The sequence below is a fragment of the Doryrhamphus excisus genome, chromosome 18 (assembly GCF_030265055.1).
Source record: "Doryrhamphus excisus isolate RoL2022-K1 chromosome 18, RoL_Dexc_1.0, whole genome shotgun sequence".
Lineage (NCBI taxonomy): Eukaryota > Metazoa > Chordata > Actinopteri > Syngnathiformes > Syngnathidae > Doryrhamphus > Doryrhamphus excisus.
In genome coordinates this window covers 15282693-15292283 of record NC_080483.1, presented here as the reverse complement: position 1 = coordinate 15292283, position 9591 = coordinate 15282693, and the positions used below count along the sequence as shown (strand labels likewise).

The 9591-nt window shown below is 42.3% G+C and overlaps 1 protein-coding gene across 2 annotated transcripts; it reads right to left on the bottom strand.

The window, feature by feature from the left end:
- Positions 1-263: 263 nt before the first annotated feature.
- Positions 264-9330, bottom strand: dnajc14 (DnaJ (Hsp40) homolog, subfamily C, member 14). 2 transcript variants are annotated; one of them, XM_058054857.1, is made up of 7 exons: positions 9191-9330; positions 6822-8198; positions 6611-6717; positions 4019-4138; positions 3759-3919; positions 1480-1582; positions 264-1333 (listed from the first exon to the last, which is right to left on the bottom strand). In XM_058054857.1, the coding sequence occupies exons 2-7, from the start codon at positions 8016-8018 to the stop codon at positions 1024-1026; spliced, it is 1998 nt and encodes a 665-aa protein (XP_057910840.1). In that variant the 5' UTR covers positions 8019-8198; positions 9191-9330; the 3' UTR covers positions 264-1023. The 2 variants fall into 2 exon arrangements, with proteins under 2 accessions (XP_057910840.1, XP_057910841.1); XM_058054858.1 differs by lacking the exon at positions 9191-9330 and adding an exon at positions 8941-9151.
- Between the last annotated feature and the right edge of the window lie 261 nt (positions 9331-9591).

Genomic DNA, 9591 nt, shown 5'->3' with positions numbered 1-9591 from the left:
GATCTCTGTGTGGAGTTTGCATGTTCTCCCAAAGGTCTCACAAGGGTCGCGGGGGTGCTGGAGCCAATCCCAGCTGTCTTCGGACGAGAGGCGGGGTACACCCTGGACTGGTCACCAGCCAATCACAGGGCACATATAGACAAACAACCATTCACACTCACATTCATACCTATGGACAATTTGGAGTTGCTAATTAATTAGCCTAGCATGTTTTTGGAATGGCCGAGGGTGGAATTGAACCCTGGTCTCCTAGCTGTGAGGTCTGCGTGCTAACCACTTGACCGCCGTGTAAAAAAATAATAATGGTGGCAATAAAAAATAATAATTAGACAAAACACGTCTTAATTTAATATGTCGAATAAGCCTAATTTTTCCAACACTTAATGTGGCTAATTTCTATCTTGACAGTGTAATCCCAATAACGAACAACAGAGGGCAGTGTAAACCAATCTTTCCTAATGTATTGGTTTTCTATTAGATTACATTTCAATCCATACTGTTTAAACACAAGTTTGGATGATGATGACAAAAATAATGTCTATTTTTTCTAATTTAAGTGTGGATTTGACATCAAAATCTCTTAATTGGCGACTTTGGAAAAGAAGCGCGGGGACACGTACCTTTTTGTGTTTGGATGCATACTGAAATACAGTAGTGTAACACCGAAGCAGTGATGCTGCCAAGATCATTTTTGGCCTCGTTGATGATGTTTAAAGCCACGCCTGGCGCTGAGGTCGCCGAGAGCGGGTGAATAAATGTTGCGGCTTGGCAGGAGAGAATGCAGACGAATGGCAAGGCTACACAGTCAGTGAAAATGTGAACATGTCAAGTGAAATGAGCAAAAGCAAAAGCACCTCGACCTCGGCAACCACACTTCCGACGCCCCGTAGCGCATCTTCGGGTTTCGTACTAGCAAGTACCTCCGGCTGGGACGTCGGCATGCCAACGGGCAAGACCAGACCCCAAACGGGTCTTTCCTTAATGTGTCCCTGGGTTGTTGTTTTTCCGGTGAATAGCAGACTTTCACCTCTGGAAGGGTTTGCGGACCTTCTTCTTCCTCCTGGGAGGTTTCCCGCTCTCAGACCAGGGGGGTTGTTCGCCGGACTCGGAGCGATGATGGGCCCCTGGCATGAAGAAACCCGTTTGGCCTGGGGGAGGAGAGAACGGGGGTGGCCCGGCACCGTGCGGGGGGTGGTGATGAGGTGGACCTGAGGGGAAGAAGGCCCCGTTGGCAGGCATGTCGGTGGGGGCTCCTCCCTTGAAGATGCGGTTGAAGAAGTCCTGCAAATCTGCCGGGTTGGCTGGACCGGGGGGGGCGTGCTCAGGGTGTGTCCTGAAAGCAGCAGAAATATGCGTCACCTGTGCCGATATCGGCTCGGTATATCGGTTGATATCGGAGGCCGCAACATCGGAATTAGATCGGAAGTGGAATAGTTGTACCGGGACACCCGTAGAGGAGATGATGGACAGCATAGTCACCTGTGTCTGGCGGCGTTGCTGTTGTTCTTGGACCCGAAGGAAATGTGGTAGGGCACGCGGTGTGTGTCTGGAGAGATGACTATCCTTTGGCAGCCCGCCCACTCTGAAACATGCCAATCATCGTAGAGAAACACTCAAACCTCCGCCCTGAAACTGCTATACCAGGTGTCTCAAACACGCGGCCCGGACGCTAGTTTAGGTCCCCGCCTTGATAAGAAAGTTTAATATTAGTGCGGCCCGCGTAGGTTTGATATGGATGCTGTATGGTATCATGTACCCAGAAAAAATTATTGATTAATGTTCATGTTAAAGGTTAAATAACTGTTAATAGTTATCCTCCCTATCAGTGTGGAAGTGGTAAGTTTTTGGCTATTTAAGTTCAAAGGAAACAACTTGAAGGCTACCGTTTAGGTGGCTAGCTCTCTAGTTTGCGAGTTAGCATGTGTCTCGAGACCCTGCAGTTGCGCAATATGTTGTAAATAATAAAGAGTATAAATGTGACTGTAGTCGTGGTTTGTCATTAAGGGTGTCCTCGTCATTTACAGCAGGGGTCTCAAACCCGCGGCCCGCGGGCCACTAGTTTGAGGCCCCCGCCTTGATATGAAAGTTTAATGTCAGTGCGGCCTGCGCAAGTTTGATATGGATGCTGTATGGCAGGGGTGGGCAAACTACGGCCCGGGGGCCACATCCGGCCCGCCAAGTGTTTGAATACGGCCCGCCTGTTCTTTCCAAAGTATTTCATTTAAACTCAACATACAACCTGGCATCACGGCTTGAGCCAACCTTTTGATGGTGGAAGTGGCTGTTTTATCAATTTCGTTATTTGATGTGGTCTGTTGTTTACAAAATTCATTCATTCATTTTCTACCACTTATCCTCACTGGGCTCCAAAAATGATTGTTTGTCTATATGTGCCCTGTGATTGGCTAGCGACCAGTCCAGGGTGTACCCCGCCTCTCGCCCGAAGACAGCTGTTTACAAAATGCTTCTGAAAAAAGGGACACAAACACATAATAATAAAAATAATAATAATAAAATCATTCATTCATTCATTCATTTTCTACCGCTTTTTCCTCACAAGGGTCGCGGGGGATGCTGGAGCCTATCGCAGCTGTCTATGGGCGAGAGGCGGGGTACAACCAGGACGAGTCGCCAGCCAATCACAGGGCACATATAGACAAACAACCATTCACACTCACATTCATACCTATGGACAATTTGGAGTGGCCAATTAACCTAGCATGTTTTTGGAATGTGGGAGGAAACCGCAGTACCCGGAGAAAACCCACGCATGCACGGGGTGAACATGCAAACTCCACACAGAGATGGCCGAGGGTGGAATTGAACCCTGGTCACCTCGGTGTGAGGTCTGCGCGCTAACCTAATAATAATAATAATAAATGTAATTTATAACGCACTTTACATCAAATAAATGATCTCAAAGTGCACATATAGCAGATTGCATGACACTTTTACGTGTAAAAATGGACTGTTACGTGTAAAATACTACAGAGTCTGGCCCCCCCTGTCAATTTTGTTAAATCAATGCGGCCCGCGAGTCAAAAAGTTTGCCCACCCCTGCTGTATGGTATCATGTACCCAGAAAAAATTATTAAGTTTCATTAATGTTCATGTTAAAGGTTAAATAACTGTTAATAGTTATCCTCCCTATCCGTGTGGAAGTGGTAATTTTTTAAAGGCTTTTTAAGTTCAAAGGAAATAACTTGGAGGCTACCGTTTAGGTCGCTAGCTCTCTAGTTTGCGAGTTAGCATGTGTCTCAAGACCCTGCAGTTGCGCAATATGTTGTAAATAAAAAGAGTATAAATGTGACTATAGTCGTGTTTTGTCATGTCTACAGGGCTCTAATAATGCTTTGTTCATTTTAATCTGAAAAAAATAATTTGTCTACCCACCAACTATATGTGGTTTCTTAAGTTTTTATTATTTGCCGTTTTATTATTATTATTATATTAATTTATGACTGATTGATTGATTTTCTTTATTCTTGATTTATTTATTTTTCATCTTATTTTGTGTAGAAAAATAAAAATGAAGATATTTGAGAACAGTGGAATGTTTTATCAGAGCTTTTCTTGTAGAAAATCGGAACCAAAGCACTGAAAAAGTTTGTATATTTTTCTGTTTTTAATAAATGCGTTTTTTTTTTTTTTTGGAAACCTGATGCGACCCAGCCTCGCCCAGACCCTAGCTCCAGTGGCCCCCAGGTAAATTGAGTTTGAGACCCCTAGTGCTATACAATCCAATGTGTTGTTCTCACCTGTGATATCATACACTTTGCCATCCATACATGCAAAGTACGTGATACGTAGGCCCAACATACTGGACTCCGCCCACAGGTCCCCCTCTTCAGCGCTATGGCGACAACCGCATTCAGCACAGAAGCGGGCCTCGGCGGGTTCCCGATCCATCTCAAAGCGCCTGAAGTCAGCAAAAAGGTAAAAAAAAGTAAATAAAAAAAAAAAAGTCGTCTGACAGAATACGTGCGACTGTGACGTTTGGGCTCGTGTAGACACGTACTTGTGCTTGCCTTCGCACTTGGTACACATCATGGTGTTCATGGCTTCCTTCAGGTCGTCCTGCAGCTTGGTGAGGAACTCGTTCATGGACTTGGAGAGCTCGGTCGCTGCCATGCGCTTCCTGTGTGGGGGATAAAGCAGAACAACTAGTCTGGATGGCAAACCTCTTTTTCTTTTCTTCTTTGTAGCAGCGGACGGAATCCATGACGCAGGTTTGGAGGGCCGGGGTCATTTTAAGGAATCTGTACCTCCCGCCGACCGAGTTCAAGTCGAGGGTGTCAGCAAGCTGGTCAAGGAACGACGACTACTACTACTACTACTACTACTACCATGTTGATATTTTTAAAAAAAGATTAAAGACACACCTTTTTAATCAGGCTTTTAACTAATATTTTTAAACTTTTCTTATGTTTTTATCTTTTTAGTCCTATTTTATGCTCTTAGTCTTCAGCTTTTAACTCCAGTGTTATGGTTTTATCTTTTTAGTCCTATTTTATGCTCTTAAGACCAAGAGTGACCATAACACTGGAGTTAAAAGCTGAAGACTTAAGTCTTCAGCTTTTAACTCCAGTGTTTTGTTTTTATCTTTTTAGTCCGATTTTATGCTCTTAAGTCTTCAGCTTTTAACTCCAGTGTTGGTTTTATCTTTTTAGTCCTATTTTATGCTCTTAGTCTTCAGCTTTTAACTCCAGTGTTATGGTTTTATCTTTTTAGTCCTATTTTATGCTCTTAAGACCAAGAGTGACCATAACACTGGAGTTAAAAGCTGAAGACTTAAGTCTTCAGCTTTTAACTCCAGTGTTTTGTTTTTATCTTTTTAGTCCGATTTTATGCTCTTAAGTCTTCAGCTTTTAACTCCAGTGTTGGTTTTATCTTTTTAGTCCTATTTTATGCTCTTAAGTCTTCAGCTTTTAACTCCAGTGTTATGTTTTTATCTTTTTAGTCCTATTTTATGCTCTTGAGTCTTCAGCTTTTAACTCCAGTGTTTTGTTTTGATCTTTTTAGTCCTATTTTATGCTCTTAGGTCTTCAGCTTTTAACTCCAGTGTTATGTTTTTATCTTTTTAGTCCTATTTTATGCTCTTAGTCTTCAGCTTTTAACTCCAGTGTTATGTTTTTATCTTTTTAGTCCTATTTTATGCTCTTAGTCTTCAGCTTTTAACTCCAGTGTTATGTTTTTATCTTTTTAGTCCTATTTTATGCTCTTAGTCTTCAGCTTTTAACACCAGTGTTTTGTTTTTATCTTTTTAGTCCTATTTTATGCTCTTAAGTCTTCAGCTTTTAACTCCAGTGTTATGTTTTTATCTTTTTAGTCCTATTTTATGCTCTTAAGTCTTCACCTTTTAACTCCAGTGTTTTGTTTTTATCTTTGTAGTCCTATTTTATGCTCTTAAGTCTTCAGCTTTTAACTCCAGTGTTTTGTTTTTATCTTTTTAGTCCTATTTTATGCTCTTAAGTCTTCAGCTTTTAACTCCAGTGTTATGTTTTTATCTTTTTAGTCCTATTTTATGCTCTTAAGTCTTCAGCTTTTAACTCCAGTGTTATGTTTTTATCTTTTTAGTCCTATTTTATGCTCTTAAGTCTTCAGCTTTTAACTCCAGTGTTTTGTTTTTATCTTTTTAGTCCTATTTTATGCTCTTAAGTCTTCAGCTTTCAACTCCAGTGTTTTGTTTTTATCTTTTTAGTCCTATTTTATGCTCTTAGTCTTCAGCTTTTAACACCAGTGTTTTGTTTTTATCTTTTTAGTCCTATTTTATGCTCTTAAGTCTTCAGCTTTTAACTCCAGTGTTATGTTTTTATCTTTTTAGTCCTATTTTATGCTCTTAAGTCTTCAGCTTTCAACTCCAGTGTTTTGTTTTTATCTTTTTTGTCCTATTTTATGCTCTTAGTCTTCAGCTTTTAACTCCAGTGTTTTGTTTTTATCTTTTTTGTCCTATTTTATGCTCTTAGTCTTCAGCTTTTAACACCAGTGTTTTGTTTTTATCTTTTTAGTCCTATTTTATGCTCTTAAGTCTTCAGCTTTTAACTCCAGTGTTTTGTTTTTATCTTTTTTGTCCTATTTTATGCTCTTAGTCTTCAGCTTTTAACACCAGTGTTTTGTTTTTATCTTTTTAGACCTATTTTATGCTCTTAAGTCTTCAGTTTTTAACTCCAGTGTTTCCTCAGGGGGGGTCCTCCACACTGGGGGCTGTGTCGGGTCTGCTGAGCGGGTGCCATCCTTGGGTCCCTTTGACCCGGCCGGCTGGGGGTTCCTCCCTTTAATGTGGGGGTCCGCCCGTCTGTCGGAGTCGGGGGGGCCCGGGTGCTGGTCCCCCGATGGCACGGCCTGCAGCTCCTCCCAGTGTGGACGGCCCCAAAGGTGGCGTTTCCTTGATCCTCAGTGCCATGCCATGTCTCCCTACTGTGTGTGATTGTGTGACTGTGTGTGTGTGTGTGTGTCTAGTATGGGATGGAGGGGCTTTTTTTTTGTTTCTTTGTTTTTTCCTTTTAATTGTGGTAATTGTTTTAATTCTGTAAAGCACTTTGTGTTGCATGTCTTTGCAGGAAAAGTGCTATACAAATAAAGTTGATTTGATTTGATGTTGTATACTCACAACTCGTATTCTCTTCGTGTTTCTGGGTTACTGACAATATCCCAGGCAGCCCGCAGTACTTTGAACGCCTCTCCGGCTCGTGGGTGTTTATTCTTGTCTGGATGGACCTAAAAGAAAACGGTAGCACAACTCTATTAGTCAGCATCTCATCTAAAGCAATCAATAGAAACATCTGAATAGCCGTTGTTGTTTTTTTGTTTTTTTTAATTACCTGGACAGCCAGCTGTCTGTAGGCCTTTTTCAGCTCGGCCTCACTGGCGTGGACCTCCACGCCGAGCACCGTAAAGGGATCAAGCTCCTCCTCCGGGACCTCCGTCAGAGCGAGCAGTCTCTCCAGCTCCTGACCCGGCGCGCCTCTACCTGTTCTGCCCGGCGACTCAAAGCTCGGTGCTTGTACGTGTCCATTTCTCCTGAAGAAGCTACGGACACTCTCCGCCAAGAGCAGCACCCTCTTCCAAAAACGTGACTCCTGAAAAGCCGTCCAATATCGTTTCCCCGTTTCGCCGCCGATCCGGACCAAAACACTTTTAACCCACTGGGCGCCGAGCATCACCAAAGCACAAAAAAGTCCGAGTGTCGATAAGGCCGCTTGTTTAGTCCACTTCACTAACTTAACAGCTTTATCCACCACGTGCGTGCCTGTGCATTTTGTCCATTTTAAAATCCGACCGGCATCCGCCTTCATTCCCGGTATGTCCGTGAGCTTTGCTAGGAGCCGCCGCCCCAAGCTGTAAAGCGTCAACCCGCTGGTCTCGACGCCCACGCCACAATTATGAGTTAACGTAACGATAATCTCAATCATCATGTGGACACACGAGATGCACCACACGCTGATCGACTCGGACAGGATCTCCTTAAAAGCGAAGATGAGTTGTTTGCCCGTGCGTCTGCGTCCGCGGTTCAGCTGATGGTGGTGGTTGCGTCTGCGGGCTTGCTTGTGCCTGCCGCCGCTGGGCGCAAAGTTGCCTTTTTGAAAGGACGGCGATGGGAAAGCACTTTGGTTGCTCTGCTCCGAAAAAACTGATCCGCTGCTCCTCGGTTTGCATTTCTTCCCCGCGCCAAAGTTCCTCCAACCCGACTCGCCGTTCATGTGCTGCTCCTTTGCCGATTCATCCTCGTCTTGATTTATCACCCGGGAGCTCTCGTGATCGTCGGCGCTTTCGTGTTCCATTCCATCTGAAACCTCCTCGGTGTCATTTTTGCTCTCTGCGGCCCCACAGCACTCAAAATCACCGATTCCGGAGTCGTGAGGCGTGGCTGGATTCGGGATGTCCTGAGTTTTGCACTCGTCGTCTTCCGTCTCTGTTCTCTCCCACTGGTGAGACTTATTCGCTGAATCGCCGTCAGACAGCTCCTCGTCAGAGTCAGTAAGGGGGTCCATCTCCCTCTCAGCTGCCAGTCTCTCCATCTTCCGATCTCCTATTTCCGAGCAGTCAAAGCAGACCTTTGTGGAAGATGATCTCCTAAAGCCATAATCTATTGCAATGTTCTCCCCAGACTCTCACTTGAATGTGAGACTGGGGGCTTCTGAGAGTTTGTCTCAGGTCCACCATATCAGCAGCTGAGTCAGGCTTTTAAGGGACAATATCTGAAACACAAAATTGCATATTAGAGCACAAGCAGGACTCTCACTTTTTACGTGACACAAGAAAAACAAAACAAAAATATTATGTCTTTATAAGATAATGTTACATTTTTATTGACGCTGTCAGGAAGGTTTTAAATGACCAACATATTTATTTGCGGTGGTATACAACTGCACGACATCATAATTAAATGTTTCTCATGTCATTATGCCACCAAAGGGATTAGCTGGTCAATATTATTAGATTGCATAATCATTTTCAGACATGCTATATCTTTAAAATGCAGCAGAGCTAAATTTCCATCTTATTTTTCAGTAAAAAATTACAAATTAAATTTTTTCTCATTCATCAGTAAGAGTGACTTTATCTTTAGGAAAATGAGGTCAAAAGAGACCTAGGGGCGTTAAATGTGGGGTGAGCTACTAGGTAAATTAATTAAGTTAAAAACAGCCCACTACAGTGACAAGGTGTAAACATATATAACTCTATATCAAAACTGGATTTAAGAAAATAAATGCATGTCATTTGATTTTTAAATGCCTCCTAAGTACAGAATGTAATCTAGCTTTCAATGCATTTGGTGGAAAAACGCCACTTTGACTTTAATGTCAATCAGTTACAGGCAGCTAATGTTAGCAAACATTGACATACAGCAGACGCCCAGATTGTTAGCCTGGGGAAACACCCTACCAAAAAAAGCCTAGCGTACATGCAGGTTAAATGGCATAAAAGTAGCTGTCCTACCCGTCAGCTGTTCCGTTAAATGTTGACTATAAAACATCAACACAGTTACACGTTTCCCTGTAACGACCAAACGACCATCGATGAGCTAACTATTCGCTAGCGACGAGTGGTAACAGTTAGCTGAAACCACTGTTTCCTCTTCCTGTGGGACTCGACCAGCCAAGCTTAGACACAATATGGACACCGTTACGGCTGACAACTATTTGACACGTGCATAAAAATATAAATATGTGTGATAAAAGATATGTACCTCTCGGGTGTAAGTGTGTAACCTTGTTTGTGCACACAGACTGCCAGGAGCCCGTGTTGTTTTTATGGTCCTCTCTTCTTCTTCTTCTCCTATTCATTTTTTAACTTCCTTCTTTGCTTCTCACTCGGCTTCTTTTTTGCAGGACTTTTTGGGAGTGCAGTGACACAACTATGTATTACTGCCACCTATCGACCAGGATCCGAAGTAAACATTGTCATGTGTAATAATACAATGTAATTGTTTAATTTATAATAATAATAATAATAATTGGTATTATTATTATTATTATTATATTTTTTATTAATATTTATTTTAATTGAGAAATATTTTAAAATATTTTAAAATAATAAACTATATTATATCAAATAATATTTTATAAAATATATATTAAAAAAAATATA

Excerpts from the sequence above, each read along its gene's own strand:
- dnajc14 (XM_058054857.1), bottom strand. The coding sequence starts at position 8,018 with ATGGAGAGACTGGCAGCTGAGAGGGAGATGGACCCCCTTACTGACTCT. Across the intron at positions 6,718-6,821 it reads ACAGACAGCTGGCTGTCCAG|GTCCATCCAGACAAGAATAA; the intron begins GTAATTAAAAAA and ends GTTTTCTTTTAG. Across the intron at positions 4,139-6,610 it reads ACACGAAGAGAATACGAGTT|GAAGCGCATGGCAGCGACCG; the intron begins GTGAGTATACAA and ends TCCCCCACACAG.